Source organism: Peromyscus eremicus, chromosome 1 (genome assembly GCF_949786415.1).
Source record: "Peromyscus eremicus chromosome 1, PerEre_H2_v1, whole genome shotgun sequence".
Lineage (NCBI taxonomy): Eukaryota > Metazoa > Chordata > Mammalia > Rodentia > Cricetidae > Peromyscus > Peromyscus eremicus.
The window spans coordinates 168,518,220-168,538,034 of NC_081416.1; the positions used below are offsets into that span (position 1 = coordinate 168,518,220).

At 44.3% G+C, this 19,815-nt stretch overlaps 1 protein-coding gene across 1 annotated transcript; it reads left to right on the forward strand.

Annotated features, from left to right (window-relative positions):
• Positions 1-272: 272 nt before the first annotated feature.
• LOC131924912 (carcinoembryonic antigen-related cell adhesion molecule 1-like) lies at positions 273-12,787 on the forward strand. The gene is made up of 6 exons (XM_059280172.1): positions 273-539; positions 1,348-1,722; positions 3,154-3,447; positions 4,326-4,664; positions 8,740-9,042; positions 12,156-12,787. The coding sequence occupies exons 1-6, from the start codon at positions 476-478 to the stop codon at positions 12,500-12,502; spliced, it is 1,722 nt and encodes a 573-aa protein (XP_059136155.1). The 5' UTR covers positions 273-475; the 3' UTR covers positions 12,503-12,787.
• Positions 12,788-19,815: the final 7,028 nt, after the last annotated feature.

Sequence of the window (19,815 nt, forward strand, 5' to 3'; positions counted from 1 at the left end):
GCAATGATGGATCTGGGCCCTCCCCAGTCATCACACCTTTTTCAGCCCCTAGAGAAGACTGCCACTCCCTGCCTAGAGTAAATCCCACCTTCCCCGAACATTGAGATCACAGGACAGTTTTGGGGTCTCAAGGAAATACACTCTTGGCTAAAGGAAGTTCAGGGACAAGGCCCTGGGGTGAGCTGCTGTTCTCTCAGGACACAGGACACTTCTCAGCCTTGAGGCTCAAAGTATGTTCTAGAACGCTGAACAACAAAGGAATAGAAGGATGGGAGGCAGCACTCACAGAAGAACAGAGCAATGTACATACACAGACTCCACCCTCAGCCCAACTGACTCCAGGAGGTTCCTTCCTCTGGGAGGAGGCTGAGGTCTGGGAATAAAAGCAGAGCAGACACCAGGGGAGCCCAGCTTGGCAGCAGCCTGAGAGACAAACCTCCTCTCCAGAGGAAGAGCCTAGCCTGCAGCAGAGAATATGGAGCTCACCTCAGCCCCTCTCCACAAAGGACAGGTCTTCTGGAGGAGACTCCTGCTCACAGGTGAGGAGACATTGCTCTAGAGTAGAGAGCTGGGGAGCTCAGGAACTGGTTGGGTTCTTCTAGGAGATGGAAATAGCCTGAGGAGGTACATCTGGCTTCTGCTTGAAGCCTGAGAGCACAGGAAGCTAGCAGTGGATGAAAATTGGTAACTGGGGAGGAAAAACTCAGCTGTTCCCAATTTTAAGTTCATCAGCACTGGCCACTGTATCCTTAAGTCTGACATTCACAATTCCGTCAAGGTGATTAATCAAATAAAACTCAAACTGGGGTGAGTAAACAACAGCCTCATTACATAGGACCCTGAGAAATCTTCAAATAAACCCCAGGCTCTGGGACACTGATTTGCTCACAGGAATCTGAGCCTGTTCCACGCAGTGGGGTTTAAACCAAAATCAAACTAGTCCACCTCACAAAGCCCTACTGCTACTGGGCAGGAAGACAGAACAGCAAGAATATCTAGAAGATGGGCTCAGGGATTGACAGCACTTCAGAAGAAACAGAGCAGGGAAAGGTCAGAAAATGAAGGCACTGAGTCTTTAGAGGAGGAGGTCAGACAAGACATGCTACACTCACCATAGATTCTGAGTGTGAGCAGGGATCTGAGGGCAGTGAGGGGTGAGCTGTGTAGACACTATGAAGCCAGTTTCATACAGTGGAAAGATTCAGGGGTACTGATGAATGGGGGTGATGCTGCTGACCTCCCCTCAACAGGACACACACACCAAGGCTGAGAGTTGAACACACATTTCAAATTTCTACCAAATGCAAATGCCCTAATGTTGATAGATTTTTCTTTCTTTCCTCTCAGCCTCAATTTTAACCTCCTGGACTTCTGCCACCCCTGACTATTATGGACCATCTGTCCCTATTGAAGCAGTTCCACCCCATGTTGCTGAAGGGGACAACCTTCTTATACGTATCCCTAATATAGGAAAAGCTACCATTTCCTGGTTCAGAGAATTAGGATTCGGGACCCTTGAGTGGGCTAGACTTGCACAATTTTCAAAATCCAAAGGAGTATATTGGAAAGGGGAACAATACACAGATCGACATAAAATATACGACAATGGATCCATGTTCATCCAGAATATTTCTAATGCAAATGGAGGAAAATACGATGTATTCATACACCTTGATGATAGGAGAGTAATGCTTTTTGCAACTGGGATCGTGCATGTATACAGTAAGTAATTCTCTGTAACCTCTGGGTCCTGCCTGGAGCTATTCCTCCTTCACATATAAGGTTGTCAGCCCTCGATGACTCAGTGCTATGGTCCCCACGTTGAGTTTCAAACATTTAATAAAGGACACAAAGTGGAAAAAACAGTAATAAATCAGGATGCCTCATTTGAATATACCCTCAGAGAAGAGGGGCTAAAGGAACTGAGTCGAGGCATGTCACACTCTGCCAAGGATCTTAGAAGCTGAACATGGCCTTGAGAAAGACCCTTTAGGACTCAGGCAGGGCCTGGCTGAGGAAACCATGAGAGTCTCACAGAGAGATGAGCACCCCAAGCTTTGCTCCAGATCTCCGGTCCCAGACTAGAACAGGAATCCTGGGAAGCTCGTAGACTAGTTTGGAATTTGACCTACTATTGGAGCTGACAGGAGACAATGATGGAATGTAGGTTGGTAGCCTGCTGACAGTCAGCCTCTGAGAGCCATGTCTGAGGTAGGTCACCTGGGCATCTCCTCCTGAGACTCAGTGTGCTCAGCACAGGTGGAGAGGTATGAAAGGCAATCAGCCAGCTCTTCTGTTGGTCTTCTGAGACCTCACAGAAAGGTCAAGAGCCCTAAAGAGATAGCAGGAAAGAGTGTAAAATGGCAGCTCCTTGTCCTCTGGGGGAGTCCAGCCCAGGGATTATTTCCTGCAGGCAAATAATAACAGACACTGATTGTGAGAAGTCAGGTCATTGTTCACATTCAAGGTTAACTTGCAGTCATGGCAACGAGCATTTGCCATGTGTCCTGTTATAGGGAAACTGAGACAGGAAACACAGTCACTGAGTCAAGGTCACACAGGCCATGTGTGATACAGGCTATCTGTCCTCAAGCACATCTCAGGCCTCGTCACCATGGAGACCTTACTCGTTGACCGTAGTCTTCTCCATCGTTTAATAGACTCAGGCTGTTCATTGGTTCATGTCAATGAACATCAAACACCTGACAAGAATGGCCCACCTGTGGCCAGGTCCAGCCTGAATGCCCACCTGTTCCTGATCTGTGTGAGATCTCTGACAGGATGTCAGGATTTCAGGAAAGTTCAATGGGAAGACTAATGATGTGCCATCTGTAGGACAGCCCTGAGTGTCTTGCTGACACTCACAAAAAGTGTGAGCAAGAATTTCACAAAAGTCAATGGTAAATAAATCCCCCCCATGAGATTTCTAGAAAAGTGTGCTGAAAAGGCTCCCATGTGGAATCTACACAAATATCCTGAGTCAGGTGTGACTGTGGGTGATCTGGGTAGGAGGAAGATTCAGACCTTAGAGACCGTATTTTGAACCCAAACGTGATCTCTTAGAGGGCCAATTCGTTATGTGGGCCCTAACATCTGGCTGAGATCTCTGAGGTGAAAGACTCTCAGCTGGTCCTCTCCACTGTTTATTCACAGGGGAGTTACCTTTACCCTTCATCCAATTCAACACCACCACACTCAAAGAACTGGATCCTGTGTTCCTGACCTGCTCCTTTCATATTCCACACTACAATGCCTTGAGATATAACTCCATCCGATGGCTCCTCAATGGCCAGAGTTTAGAGCTCACAAACAGGATGAAGCTGTCCCAGAAGAACAGCACCCTCACCATAGACCCTGTCATTAGGAAGGATTCTGGAGAGTACCAGTGTGAGCTCTACAATTCTCAGAGTTCCAAGAGGAGTAATGTCATCCAGCTGGACATAATAGGTGAGTGACATCTGCTCCCTTCTTACTCCATAGTGTTGGGGGTGTAGGTAATTACTTTATCAACATTGTGAAAAATGTGTAAAGGTCACAAGAAGAAAAACATGACTCAAGATACAAACACAGCAAGCTTGGTGATGGATGCATGTTAATCTCATGATAAAAGACCAAGCAAGCTGAATGTGGTGCTGCATGCCTTTAACCCCAGCACACCAGAGGCAGAGACATGTGGATCTCTATGAGTTCCCGACCATTCTGGTCTTTGTTCATAAGAAGTGGCCACTTTATCCTGAAGACTGACATTCACAACTCTGTCAGGGTGACTCTGCAAGTAACATTCAAACTGGAGCTAGTAAACAACAGCCTCATTACATAGGACCCTGAGAAATCTGCAAATAGACCCCTGACTCTGGGACACTGATTTGCTCACAGGTATCTGAGCCTGTTCCCAAACCTAATCAAACTATTCCACCTCACAAAGCCCTAGTAACACTGGACAGGAAATCAGAGCAGAAAGGACATCTAGAAGGTGGGCCCAGGGGTTGACAAGCACTTCAGAAGAAACAGAGCAGGGAAAGGTCAGAAAATGAAGGCACAGAGTCTTTAGAGGAGGAGGTCAGACAAGACATGCCTACACTCACCAAAGAATCTGAGTGTGAATAGGGATCTGAGTGCAGTGAGAGGTGAGCTGTGTAGACAGCTGAGAAGACAGTTTCATACAGTGGAAAGATTCAGATGTACTCATGAATGGGGGTGGTGCTGCTGACTTCACCCCAACAGGACACACACACCAAGGCTGAGAGTTGAGCACACTCAGCTTTCAAATTTCTGCCAAATGCAAATGCCCTAATATTGATAAATTTTTCTCTCTTTCCCCTTAGTCTCTCCCACCACTGCCCAAGTCACTGTTGAAGCAGTTCCGCCCCACGTTGCTGAAGGGGACAATGTCCTTCTACTTGTCCACAATCTGCCAGCGACACTCCAAGCCTTTTACTGGTACAGGAGAGAAACTGATGTTGAGAGGAATAAAATTGCAGGATATCTAATGTTCAGTAATATAAAAAACACAGGCCCTGCATACAGCGGCAGAGAGATGATATACCCCAATGGATCCTTGCTCTTGCAGAAAGCCACTCAGAAAGATGCAGGAGCCTACATGCTTTACATGGTAACAGAAAACTTTAATTTTAGGAGTGCATCCTTGCAGATCCGAGTACACAGTAAGTAATTCTCTGTAACCTCTGGGTCATAGATGGGGCTAATCCTTCTTCACATATAGGGTTGTCACTCCCGGATGACCCTGTGTTACAGTCGCCACATTGTGATTCATTTAGTAAAGGACACAGAGTGGAAGAAACAGTAATAATTGAGGATGCCTCATTTCAATCCACCCTCGCAGAAGAGGGGGTGAGGTAACTGATCCCATGCCTGTCAGACTCTGCCCAGGGTCTTAGGTGCTCATCATGAACATGGCCTTGAGAAAGACCCTTTAGGACTCAGGCAGGGCCTGGCTGAGGAAACCATGAGAGTCTCACAGAGAGATGAGCACCCCAAGCTTTGTTCCAGAACTCCATGCCAGATTGCACCAGGAATCCTGAAGAGCGTGTAAAGTAGGCTTAAATTTGACTTCCTGTTGGAGATGACAGGGGACAAAGATGGATTGTAGGATGGGAGCCTGCTGAAGGTCAGCCTAAGAGAGACATTTCTGAGGTAGGTCATCTGGGCATCTCCTCCTGAGACTCAGTGTGCTCAGCATAGGTGGAGAGATATAAAAGGCAATCAGCCAGCTCTTCTGATGGTCCTCTGAGACCTCCCAGGAAGATCAAGAGCCCTAAAGAGATAGAAGAAAAAGTGTAAAATGTCATATCTTTCCTCCCTGGGGGTCCAGCACAGAGAATATTTTCTGTAGGAAAATTTCTGTAGGAATATTCCACTGCTTGGTGGAAGTTCAGATCATTATTCACATTTAAGGATAACTTGCAGGCATGTAATTGATCATTTACTATGTGTCCTATTATGAGGAAACTGAGATAGGAACACAGTCATTGAGTCAAGGTCACACAGGCTATAAGTGGCACAAACTACATGTCCACAGCCACATTTCCAGCCTCTTTACCAAGAAGAGCTGACTGGTGACCTTCAATCTTCAGGATCATTTTGTAGACTCAGGCTTCTTTGAGGGTTTCCTGATTCATGCCACTCAACATTAAACACCTGACAAGAGTGGCCCACCTGTGGTACAGCCCTATCTGAATGTCAGCCAGATCCTGAGCTCTGTGAGATCTCTGACAGGCTGTCAGATTTCTCAGGGAAGCTCAATGGAAAGACTAATCATGACCTATCTTTAGCACAGCCCTGAACAGCAATGGCTTGGAGGGTGCTGGTCTACACTGTGTAGTGGAGGTCAGTGCAGCTGGTTGGACTCAAACCTTGTACCTCAAGGCAATGGGTCAGTGAAGACCAGGACATAAAATGAGGTCTCTGATTCTAAATCTTGAGTCCGTCCATGACCAAATACTGCAGCCTAGTTCACTCATGAGATAATCTTTACTTCTCCCATACTTGGCATAGGAGGCCCCATTATCTCTGAGCACTCAGCTACTCCATCTGCCTGTAATTTGTTTCCTGCCTGATTCTTTAAGGTTCTGGGTTGTCAGGTAGTTAAGAAACTATCTCTGGTTTAAAGAGGCCTTGCAACAATCAGAGGTACCACAGAGGGTAATCTTCTCTCTGTATTCATCATAGTGTTGCTACCCTATCCCAAAATCACAAGGAAGAGTTTCTATACCTGGGAGGGGTCTTTAGTAGCATTAATGTGTGATCCTAAGACTCAGAATACAGCCTACCTGTGGAGGATAAATGACCAAGGCCTCTCAGAGATGACAGGCTGAAGCTGTCTGGGGGCCACAGGACTCTCACTGTACTCAGTGTTGTGAGGACTGACACAGGACCCTATGTATGTGAACCTGAGACCCAGTGAGGGACTCCCCAAGTGACCCACTCTCTCTGAACATTACCTGTGAGTATTTTCTGTTTAATACTGGCTAGGATTGCCTAAATACAGAGGGATAGAGCTACCATACTGAGTCCCAGTCCCCTTGGGTCCATGACCCAGACCCATCACATAGATAGCTATGCTGCCAGGGCATCTGGGCCCAGCCCAAGCACATGTAGCCAGGCCCAGCATTGAGCTAGAATGGGCTGCAGGGACTTCTCCTGCCTAGATTGGCTCAGGGTGATGGAGACAGGGGACATGCCAGGCTCAGGATTATTGCACACATGAGTGTACAGTGGAGATGTTTGTGTGTTGTGCTGGAAATGGATCAGGGCTTGTGCATGCTACATGAGTACTCTTCTAGTAATATGAACCTCAACTCTGGCTGAAATCTGCTCAACTAAGGTTAAAGCACAGCTCAAAGAGATACTATCATCTTCTACAGACCAGGATTTCCCCTTCCTTCTGCTGACATCATGTATGACTTTATTCTTTTTGCTCCAGATGATCCAGATGTCCCAATCATATCATCCTCAAATATTCATTTTCATTCAAGGACAAACCTCAGCCTCTCCTGCCACACAGATGCTAACCCACCTGCACAGTACTCTTGGTTTGTCAATGGAGAGCTCCAGTCATCCTCCCAAAAGATCTTTTTTTCTATTATTAAAAATTTTGCTATTTATTTTACGTAGCAACCACAGATTCCCCATCCCTCCTCCCACCCCTTAGCCTCCTCTCCCCAACATACCCCCATTCCCACATCCTCCAAGGCAAGGCCTCCCATGGGGAGTCAGCACAGCCTGACACACCCAGTTGAGGCAGGTCCAAGCCCCTCATCTTGCACCAAGGATGTTTAAGGTGTCCCACCAAGGGCAGCTCTGAAGAGTTCTTTATCCCAAACATCAATAATAATAATAGTGGATTCTATACCTGCCTCCTCTATAACCTTGTCCCTGGAGTAAATAAGACCATGGTCAAACACATTACAGTCCTTAGTAAGTAAGTGGATCTCTGAAATATCAGCACCAGGTTTGGAGCTGATTCTTTTAGCTTCGCAGCTCATGTCTATGGGAACAAGCAAAACTCAATCTTTCTCTGAGCTTCCTGTTCCATGCCTGTGACTAAGGGTCTCCTTCTTCTCTGACTTCTCCTGGCTGATAAGGATGGAGGTTGGAATGTGAGCAGGAGATTATCCCAGCCTTGCAAAGCCTCAGGTTGTATGAGGGACTTCCCAGGGGAGGGAGAGCCTTAAGGTCAAGATTTCTTTCTGTGACTAACACAAGCCTTCCTGGGCCCTCCCTCCATTTTCTTTTTATGACCTCCATGACCTAGAAGGAACACCCAGGGCTTCCAACTGTGCTCACATGTTTTTTCTCCAAATTGGGGGAGAAAATTCCCCACAGGTGGGGACCAGCAGTCCAGAGCTCTGCTCCCAGCTCTGCTCCTGTCTGACTAGTGGCTGGCTCAGCTCTGACTCTGTAGGATGGGAAGAGTGGGTAGAGAAGGTGCCTGGGAGCCCTGTTCTGAGTCAGGCTGAACCATGTCACTGACAGTTGATGATGCTCTTTCGGTTACTCTTCTCAATACTTAAAAAAAAAAAAAAATGTTGGCTGAGTGTGGTGGCACACACCTTTGTTGCCAGCACTGAGGTGGCAGAGGCAGGTAGATAGTGTGAGTTTGAGGCCAACCTGGTCTGCATAGTAAGTTCCAAACTAGCCAAGGTTTTACAGTGGGACTCTGTTTCAAAAAAATATCAGTACTGAGGATTAGAGTGACAGTCTGTAGTCAGCACTGTGATCATTCACTTCTCTGTGGTATTTAATCTTTACACATTGGGCAGGAAATAAAAATTTTCTTCAAACAGAAATTCTTTAGCTAGGGATTTCTTCCAGTCCTGATGTCCAGGTTTTAACATCTTTAGATTGGTAGGGCCATCTTAACCCCATGACAAATTATTTAATGAAAATAATAAAGGAGGGACATGAGTGTTCACACTTACAGAAAAAGTGAGCAAGAATTTGCACAAAATTCAGTGGGGATTATGTTACCCACCATGAAATTTCTAGACACTAAGAGTTGAAGAGGCTCCCAGTGTGGTATCTATACAAATACCCTAAGTCAGAGGTCACTGTAGGTAATCTGGGTAGGAGAAAGATTCAGCTCTACCCTTATAGATGTATCTTGAACTCAAACATGTGATTTTGCCGAGACTCACTTTGTTCTGTGGGCACAGGGAGCTAGCAGAGATCGTTAGGGTGAAGCACTCTCACCTGGTCCCCTCCACTGTTTATCCACAGAGACAGTGACTACACTCTCGATCCAAGTCACCAACACTACACTCAAAGAACTGGACTCTGTGTTCCTGGCCTGCTTCTCAAATGAATTAGAGACCTCCATCAGTTGGTTCTTCAATGCTATCTCCATCTATTGGCTCTTCAATGGCCAGATGCTGGGGCTCACAAACAGGATGAAGCTGTCCCAGAACAACAGCACCCTCCGAATATACCCTGTCAGGAGAGAAGATTCAGGGAACTATCAGTGTAGGGTCTCCAATCCAGCCAGTTCCAAAAGGAGTAACCACATCCGGCTGCGCATATTACGTGAGTGACCTCTGTTCCTTTCTTACCCAATAGTGTTGGGAGTAGGGGTAATTTCTTAATCAACAGTGTATAAAATGTGTAAAGGTCACAAGTAGAAAAACATGGCTCAAGATACAAATACAGTGATCTTGATGATGGATGCATGTATATCTCGTGATAAAACACCAAGCAAGCTGAACACGGTGCTACATGCCTTTAACCCCAGCACACTAGAGGGAGAGTCAGGTGGATCTTTATGAGTTCCCAATCATTCTGGTCTTTGTTTATAAGAAGTGGCCACTTTATCTTGAAGACTGACATTCACAACTCTGTCAGGGTGAGTCTCCAAGTAAAACTCAAACTGGGGTGAGTAAACAACAGCCTCATTACATAGGACCCTGAGGAATCTGCAAATAAACCCCTGGCTCTGGAACACTGATTTGCTCATAGGTATCTGAGCCTGCTCCAGGCAGTGGGCTTTAAACCAAAATCAAACTAGTCTCCTCACAAAGCCCTACTACTACTGAACAGAAAGACAGAGCAACAAGAATATCTAGAAGATGGGCTCAGGGGATGACAAGCACTTCAGAAGAAACAGAGCAGGGAAAGGTCAAAAAATGAAGGCCCAGAGTCTTTTTAACACCTGAGAAGACAGTTTCATACAGTGGAAAGATTCAGATGTACTCATGAATGGGGGTGGTGCTGCTGACCTCTCCCTAGCAGGACACACACCAAAACTGAGAGTTGAACAACACATGTAGGTTTCAAATTTCTACCAAATGCAAAGGTCCTAATTTTTGGTAAAATTATTAAGGCTACTCCTCGTAGTTAAAAGGGAGGTTAGTTTTGTGGGGTAACTTACAAGTGAAGGGATAGGCAACAGGGTCTGGGACAGGTGTGGCTCGGTCTACCTCCAGCGTCCAGGGTCCAGGAACCAAGAGAACAGGCGCATCTGGATCTCGCGTCTTCAGGGTCCTCTCTTGGCCCCGCCTTGTAGGCATGACAGTTACTGAAGCCTCAATGGGGGTTGGAACTTCCAGATCAAAGCTGGAATGCCTACCCACTACATCTTCCCCTTTTGTCTAAATAAGAAGGTTCTAATCTAATACAAGACTATATAGAAAGGAATGGTTATCAAATATTGTCCAGGAGTAATGAGGGATGATGACCTAGATAAGATGGAACTACAACCAATGCGAACAATATCAAGCAAGAAACACATACTAAAATCCAGGGAAGTCTAGAGCGTAGGCAAATGGCATGTTACAAAGATCACTCCAAAAGATGTCCTATCCTAAAGAACCTGAATCTAATACTTAATATGTTCTATCTAAGAATATATATATATACATATATATATATTAAGTTGTAACTATAACTGCTAGTCTTCAATCTCATCAAAGACCTGAGAAAGAATATAATGGTACCTGAGAAATGGAAGATGGATGCAAGCAACTTTCGGGAATCTTGCAAGAATAGACAGAGACAGCTATCAGCCTGGACAGTCACCTAATGTTTCTCAGCATTGTTGGTGCATTAAAATTGGCTACAGGCCTAGAGCATGTGATAGATCATATTTAGAAGCAGGAATTCTGAAAGACCATCTTACCCTGTCTTGGCAGAGTTCAGGAGTCACATTTCCTTGTATCCCACTCGTCCAGAAGGACAGCACTCATATTGTCAGTAGTTGAGGCAAAGGCAGTTCTTTGCCCAATAGGCCATTTTGTGCCAAATGGAAATGTCTTAGAACCCCAGCGTTCTCTCAGAATCAAATTGGTGCTGCCAGGAGCAATTGTGTCTCACGTCAACAGAATTCTAAGTTATTTAAATGTCATATTCTCTAGGTCTATGAAGTGTTTGAAGATTAGCAGTCCATCTGACCTATGTATCTGTAAATCTGGATAACCTAACTAAAGTAACTATAAAGATGACAAGCATATGTGACTATAAATCTATAAGTCTTATCTACCGAAATAACCTAAGGACTAAGGCTTCATGTAAACAAGGTAAAGAGTCTATAAGCAAATGTACAGTAAAGGATGATGACTTCAAAATTGTGACAATACACAATATATTTATAACAGAGATAGGAATGTATCGTGCAATATGCAGTATGACAATAATCTTAAATATGTATCAATATACATAATATCCTAAACAGAAGTAGAACATACATACAGTATGACAGATATAAATTTACATTTGTATCAATATACAAATATTTCAAATAAGAGTAGAAATATATGTACATTATAACAAATATAGTTCTGTATTTGTAACAATGTATAAATTATCTTAAACAGGAATATCAAAATAGTTTATATTTGTATCAACATATAAGAATCCATAACAGTGCAAATTATCTAAGGCTGCTATTTTACTAAATTTGTTTGCTAGTATATATAATAATCTACCATAATATCTTATACCTATCCATTCCATTTTTCTCTCCCCCCTTTTTTTTGAGAAACTTTCTCTTTTCTTAAGGAGAATACTGAGTTTAATATTTTCTTCCACCCCCAACCCTATAACCATCATTCATAACCCTGAGAAACATGAAACCTTAGAGAGAAGGGGCATTGTTTTCTTAGAATTGCTTCCTGCTGTTTAGGGAGTGATGGTATCTCTGTTGGGTACTGTGAGAAAGCTCAGATAGTTAAATCTCAGTTAGACTAACTGTAGATTCCACAGCAAGTCTCAGAGTTATGGGTAAGATTGTCTGTTGAGCATGGGACTCTTAATCCCAGGGTTGTGGTTTCATGCCCCATGTCGGGTGCAAGGTATTGGTGAAATTATTAAGGCCACACCATGTAGTTAGAAGGGAGGTTAATTTGGTGGGGTAACTTACAAGCGGTAACTTACAAGTGGTAACTTACATGAGGGTCTGGGACAGGTGTGGCGCAGTCTGGAGGTGTTCTCTGGAGAACTCTGCTTGGTCTACCTCTAGCATCCAGGGTCCAGGAACCAAGAGAGCTGGCACATCTGGATCTTGCATCTTCAGGGTCCTCTCTTGGCCCTGCCTTGTAGGCGTGACAGTTACTGAAGCCTCAATGGGGGTTAGAACTTCCAGATCAAAGCTGGAATGGCTACCCACGGCACCTAATATTGATAGATTTTTCTCTCTTCCCTCTTAGCCTCTCCCACCACTGCCCAAGTCACTGTTGAAGCAGTTCCGCCCCACCTTGCTGAAGGGAAGAATGTTCTTCTACTTGTCCACACTCCAAAAAAGACAGTCCATTCATTTTACTGGCACAAGGGAGAAAGTGCTGTTAAGAGGAATGTAATTGCACAATTTTTAATATCCAATAATACAAATGAAACAGGGCCTGCATACAGTGGCAGAGAGATGATGTACCCCAATGGATCCTTGTTCTTCCAGAATGTCACTCAGAAAGATGCTGGAATCTATTTGGTATTTATGATAATGGAAAACTTCCATGTTATGAGAGCATCTGTGCAGTTCACTGTACACCCCAAGTAATTCTCTATAACCTCTCCTGGTAGAAGCCATGCTGTCACCCCTGGGAAAGGCACAGGAATGTTTTGCAAATAGAGCTGTTTAGAAGGCAAGGCCCTTTGGAGAATCCCATCCATTTGGAAAGACCTATGGAAACAATACCACAGACATCTGTGCTGATCCTAGGGAGCTCATGGGCTTCAGGCCTCTCTAACTTTGGCTATGCTTATTCTTAGGGTAAATCTTAGTTTTGCTTTTTAGTTGTGATTTTGCCTGAGTTTACTGGGAATAAAAGCTCTGGGTTTTTTTTTGCAGAAACCAGTGTGTCTGGTCGTCTCTGGCTGCCTTGGCAGTCATCCTGAGTGAGCAGGAGGAACTCACTAAGGTTAATGATTATTGCTTATTCAATTCCAGAAAGAGATAAATATACTCCAAAGAACTTAAGAACTTGGAAAATGATTTCTTAAAAGTTGACCTTAAAAACTTATAGAAACATATGAGGAAAAGATATAGGACATGAAAGGTCATACATTTCTCTGGCACCAGGACATGAACACACAGATATTTTTCCAAAGTCAAACATCAAAAATGGAGTCTAAAATTTCCATTTCCCATAATATAAATCAAAATGTAGAAATTGCCAGGAAGAGTAGAAATTTAGTCACAGTAGTTAAAGTGTTAGCTATTAATCATAACTCTTTGAAAACTTACAAAAAATAGCATTATAACTATAGTCCACATAGAAGTGATATACAAATGACTTATAAATTGGCAAACACCTGAACATGATATCCTAGGCATGACAATACACTCAGCTGATTACAAAAATATGAAAGTATTGTATTGTTAAGAACTAATCACAGGGCTTAAATCTCTTACTTTGTACCAGCATGTTTGTTGCTGGCTAGGGCACACTATGAAGAAGATACAATCATTTGGCTTGCATTATAATGATACAGGGTAATGATGAATGATGTCAAGGGAGTGGAAAGAAAAGAAAAACTAAAATGAATAAATGTCAATGATTTTTGGAAAATGATTAATAAGAAATGATTAGAAATTGCTCATGCTTTGAATGCATTCAAAATTGTATAAATAAATATGGCCCGAGCTACTCCCGACCATGAGTTTGAAAGGCCATCGGTGGTCCTACTCTTCATCTTAACCGACTTCACACATCTGTCCTGTGACACAAGAACGCACTGGACCTGAACCCAAGCATTCAGGGCTTTGGGCGGAGCTAACCCTACTTCACACATAGGATTGTCAGTCCTGGATGACTCTGTGTTATGGTCCCCACATTGTGGTTCAAACATTCTGTAAAGGACCCACATTAATGTGTGGAAAATACAGCAATAAATCAGGATGCCTCACTTGACTCCAAACTCAGAGAAGAGGGGGTGAGGTAACTGAGCCCAGGCATGTCACACTCTGACCAGGGTCTTAGGTTCTCATCATGAACATGGCCTTGAGAAAGACCCTTCAGGATGCGTGCAGGGCCTTACTGAGAAAACTATGAGGGTCTTACAGAGAGATGGGCACCCAGAGCTTTGCTCAAGAACTCCATGCCAGACTGGACCAGGAATCCTGGGAAGCTTGTAGACTGGGTTGGAATTTGACCTCCTGTTGGAGCTGACAGTGGACAATAATGGAATGTAGGCTGGGAGCCTGCTGACAGTCAGCCTCTGAGAGCCATGTCTGAGGTAGGTCACCTGAACATCTCCTTCTGGACTCAGTGTGCTCAGCATAGGTGGAGAGATATGAAAGTCAATCAGCCAGATCTTCTGATGGTCTTCTGAGATCTCACAGGAAGGTCAAGAGCCCTAAAAAGTTAGGAAGAAAAAGTGTTCAAATGGCAGCTCTTTGCCTTCTATGGTTCCAGCCCAGGGATTATTTCCTGCAATAGACACTGCTTGGTGAAGGTCAGGTTATTGTTTACATTTAAGGTTAACTTGCAGACATAACAATGATCAAGTACTGTGTGTCCTATTATAGGGAAACAGACAGGAAACACAGTCATTGAGTCAGGGTCACATAGGCCATGGGAGGCACAAGCTATCTGTTCACAGCCACATGTCTAGCCTCTCCACCATGGAGACCTTATTAGGTGACCTTCACTCTTCTGGATCATTTTATAGACTCAGGCTTCTTTGAGGGATCCCTGGTTCATGTCAATTAACATCAAATACCTGACAAGAATGGCCCACGAATTATTTATTGAAAAAGAAACAGAAAGCTATTTATAAAGGAGGGACCTATCTGTTTACACTCACAGAAAGTGTGAGTAAGCATTTCCACATAAATCAATGGGAAACACACTCCCACCCCTATGAGTGGACACATGGGATGAAGAGGAGCCCAGTGTGGTATCTACACCAATACCCTGAGTCAGAGGTCACTATGAGTAATCTGGGTAGGAGGAAGATTCAGCTCTCCCCTTACAGACTGTATTTTGAACCTAAACATTTCAATCTTTAAGAGGGTCACTTCATTCTGTGGGCACTGGGAGCTGACTGAGATCTCTGAGAGTGAAGGACTCGCTGGTCCCCTCCACTGTTTTTCTGTAGAGCCATATCTCGGCCCTTCATCCAAGTCACCAACACCACAGTCAAAGAACTGGACTCTGTGGTCCTGACCTGCTCAACAACACTGGGATCTCTATCAATTGGCTCTTCAATGGCCAGAGTCTGGGGCTCATGGACTGGATGAAGCTGTCCCAGAACAACAGCACCCTCAGCATAGACCCTGTCAGGAAGTTGCAGTGGGACCCAACAAGTCACACTGTGTACCCCTTTGTCCCTTTGCCCATACAGCTCTACTTGCAAGTGTTCTTTGCAAAGAGTCATTAGGCAGCACCTTGAGGAAAAACACAAACATAGTTTCTGCTCCAATGAATTACTGTTCTGGACTGTTCCACTGACCTGACATAATATCTCTCTAAAGAACCTGACCCTGAATTGTTTCAGAGGGACTCAAAAACCTTCTGCAGCAATAAGGTCATCCTTACCCAAATTTAAAAATTTAAATAATATAAAATAGAAGAACCAGGCAGTGGTGGCACACAGCTTTGATCCCAGCACTCAAGAGGTAGAGGTAGGTATATCTCTGTGAGTTCAAGTCCTGCTTGGTCTGTAGAGCTAGTTCCAGGAAAGGGAAACCCTTTCCTGAAAAACCAAAAAACACTGTTAGCTCTGATGTGGGAGTCCAGCCCAAAAACACTGACCATGGTAGAGCTGTCCCCATTACTCCTCCGTCTTGTGGCGATAGGGCCAGAGGAGAAGTGCCTGGCCTACAGAGAGAGTTCCAGGACAGCCAGGGAACACAGAAACCCTGTCTTGAAAAACCAAACAAAAAGAGACATAAAACCAGATGTACTGAATCTGATAGAAGAGAAAGTGGGAAATGGCCTTGAACCCACTGGCACAGGAGACAACTTCCTGGACAGAACACTGCTAGCACAGGCATTATGATCAACAACTAACAAATGGGACCTCATTAACTGAAAAGCTTCTGAAAGGCAAAGAACAACATCAACAGGCCAAATCTTTAGCCTACAAAAAATGTCCACCAACTCCATATCCAATAGAGGACTAATATCAAAATATATAAAGAACTCAAGAAACTAGACATCAACAAAAAGTCCAATAAAGAATGGGGTACAGATGTAAACAGAATTCTCAGTAGAGGGATCTCATATGACCAATAAACACTTTAAGAAATGTTGAACATTCTTAGCTATCAGGGAAATGCAAATCAAAACTACCTTGAGATTCCATTTTACACCTGTCAGAATGGCTTAGATCAATAACACAAGCCAGGAACTAGAAACAACCTAGATGTCCCTCAACAAAGAATGGATAAATATGGTACATTTGCATAATAGAGTATTACTCAGCTAAAACAAAAATTATGATCTTAGCAAGCAAATGAACATAAACTAGAAAAAAAGTCACCCTGAGTGAGGTAACCAGACCCAGAAAGACAAATATGGCATATACTCACTCATAACTTCATATTAGCTTTTAAGTAAATGATAATCATAATACAACACACAGACTCAGAAAGGCTGAGTAACAGGAAGGGCTGTGGGAGCCCACAAGTGAATCAGCTTCCCAGTTTGAATCTGAAGTCTATTCTGAGTCAATAGAACCCAAGCTTGCTTGCTTCAGAGCTGTAAGAAAGTCCTGATTAGCCTGCAGAGTTTCCTTGAAGGGCCGTGAGAAAGTCCTGATTAGCCCACTGGATGGAACATACTATCTAGCTAGATGCAGGCTGATGATGCCAGCTGGAGGTACAGCCTCCACCCAGATACCCAGTTGACTGGTCAGCAGGCTCCAACAGAGGACTCTAAGGGAGACACATAGATATCCCTGGGAAGGGAAAATAGATTTGGTGGGACTGGAGTTGAGTGGGAATCAGAACAGGAGGGATCAGGTAGGGAGAGAGATAGAGGGAGCGAGTACAAGAAGTGCTGTGGAATGTTCTGTATGTCAAATGTGTTGCTCTGATTGGTTAATAAATCAAACACTGATGGGCCAGTGGCCAGGCAAAGTTCAGTGGTCACATTCCTATGGGTCCTGCATGTCCAGTTGATACATTTTTTCAAGCAGTCCAGGCAAGAACAGTTTCTTGCCCGAATGGCTATTTTTGCCAAGAAGAAGATAAACTCCATATAGAGTGTCTTTGATGCCCATCCTCCTCTCGGTGCTGCCAGGAGCAGACATGTCTCACTGTCCAGAAAGTCTAAATTTTTAAAAACACTTTAAATGCCATATTCTATAGGTCTTTGAAGTACTTAAAGATTACCTATCTATCTGAAATATATCTATGTATACCTAGAAGACTTAACATGACTATAAGTTTAACTATCATAGAAGACTAATTGATCTGTATTTCTTAATGATTCATTAAAATCTAAATGAGTTACATAAGCATAATACCTCAAAAGAGAGTAGAAATATATATACAGAATAACAAAATTAAGTTTAAACTTATATCAATAAACTAAAACCTATACCAATGTAAAACATTTCAAACAAGTTGTTTGTCTTTAAAAGTATGTTCATTAATTTACCCTTTCATACTATCATATCTATATCAAAGAAGAGATGACTGAAATTGGAGTCATTAGGGAGTGATGTGGAAACCTAGTACAGTGGAAACTCCCAGGATTCTACCACTGTGACCCTAGTGAGGACTCCTGGTAATGAGGGATTTGGAACCTGAACTGGCCATCTTCTGTAACCAGGCAACTTCCAGTGGTGGACTTTGACATCAACCAGCCACAAAACCTTCAACCTGTCTGCAAGATGTGTAAGGTCAATGGAGGTGCAGAACTTGTGCAAGTGAACAAACCATGGTGCCATTTTTTTTTGACACTGAGTAGTGCCCCACTGTGTCAATGTACCACATTTTCTTTATCCATTCTTCAGTTGAGGGATATCTATGTTGTTTCCAGTTTCTGGATATTGTGAATAGAGCTGCAATGAACATAGTTGAGCAAGTGTCTTTGTGATAGGATGGGGCGTCCTTTAGGTTTGTTCCCAAGAGTAGTATAGCTGGGTCTTGAGGTAGATCTCTTCCCAATTTTTTCTGAGAAACCAACATATTGGTTTCCACAGTGGCTGTGCAAGTTTGCGCTCCTACCAGCAATGGAGGAGTGTTCCCTTTGCTCCATGTCTTCACCAGCGTGGAGCTGGTCTCAGCATATATGTTATGGCTGTTAGCTTGGTGTTTTGTGAGTCTCCTGACAGTGGGAATTGGGTGTAACTGACTCTTTCACCTGCCTATGGGACCTTTTTTCTCCTACTGGGTTGCCTCACCCAGCCCTGATATAGGGTTTGTGTCTAGTCTTACTGTAACTTGTTATGATGTGTTTGGTTAATATCCCTGGATGCCCTGCTATTTCCTAAAGGAAACAGAGGAGAAGTGGACCTGGGGGAGAGGGGATGTGTGAGGGAAGGCTGGGCAGAGTGGAGGGAGGGGCACTGTGATCAAGATGTATTTCATGAGAGAAGAAACAAAAGAAAGAGAAAGTTGTATGATGAAGTCACAACTACACCAGACACATTAGATTGTCCCTCCAGACTTCATTCTCGCTTCATCCATAAATCAAAGCAGGTGCAATGAAAATTCATCTCTAAAGTGATTCTAAACCCTTGTTACTGAAGTGAGGTCCATCAACCAGCAGTGATGCATTACCAGGTCTTAGCAGAATTGGGGGAGGGGTGTCCAGAGCCAACCTAGGCAACACAGCAAGACCAGAGCAGCAAAGACTCCAGGCCTGTTGGGAGGGAGAAGGTACAGGGAGGTGAAAAAGGGAGGAAGGTGTCAGGGACCAAACATGGACCATGGAAAAGTACTAGCTAGGCCAGAGAACAAGCCCCTGCTCTAAACCAGATGCCCCCAAAGATAAAGAACAGGTCAGGCAGGTCAGGTAGCATAGCAACAGGACAATGGGCCCTGACCAGTGACCTTATCACCTAGCAGCCTCAGGACCTGCACATAGTCCTTCACCTGCATGTCTCCCTTCACCTGCACATAGGGCACATCCTGCACCCCTTCCCTCCTTCCTGTCCCCTCCCATGCTATATAAGCCTTGCTGAGGAGAATAAAATTTGCAGCTTGATCAGAACACACTGTCTTGCTGTCCTTTCGTGTGTGTCCCCCCGTCCCCGTGCCCCCCCCCCCGTCTTTCTCATTCTCTCCCACAGGTGGGTCGCCCCCATTGACACCCTGCTGGCCGGGGCAGAAAGGGGAGAAGGAGGATTAGGGAGGGAGGTGGAGGGAAGGAGAGGGAGGAGGCTGGAGGCTTTCAGGTTCCACTAGAAATATCAGAATCTGTATTGAAACAGTAACCTTGTGTGGTTATTGTGTGGTTTGTAAGTACATTAAAGTTTGACAAGCTCCTCTCTAAAGTGTCTTCCAATTCTAAATGCCAGTGTTTCACATGCACTGAAAATCTGTCACTCTACAGGGACTCAGTGGGGGGCAGTTGACCTAGTCACCCAGTCTACATTTTCTTTTCTTTTAAGTAATTTATTTATTTTACATCCTAACCAGGGCCTCTCCTCCCTCTTCTCCTCACATCCCTACCTCTCACCTTCCCTATCCCTCCCCTCTCAATCCACCCTCCTCCATATTCACTCAGAAAGGGGTAGGCTCCCATGGGCATCAACAAAACATGGCATCTTGATAGATGTCTTAAGACACAGCACCTCCTGCTGTATTCAGGCTGGGCAAGGCAGTCCAACATGAGGAGTAAGTTCCCAAGAGTCAGCCAAAGCCTCAGGGACAGCCTCTGCTGTACAATGCCTCCTCCCTCTCCTCAACAAGAC

Coding starts and splice junctions, on each gene's coding strand:
- LOC131924912 (XM_059280172.1), top strand. CDS start 476: ATGGAGCTCACCTCAGCCCCTCTCCACAAAGGACAGGTCTTCTGGAGG. Junction 3,448..4,325: donor CATCCAGCTGGACATAATAG/GTGAGTGACATC, acceptor CTTTCCCCTTAG/TCTCTCCCACCACTGCCCAA. Junction 4,665..8,739: donor CTTGCAGATCCGAGTACACA/GTAAGTAATTCT, acceptor GTTTATCCACAG/AGACAGTGACTACACTCTCG.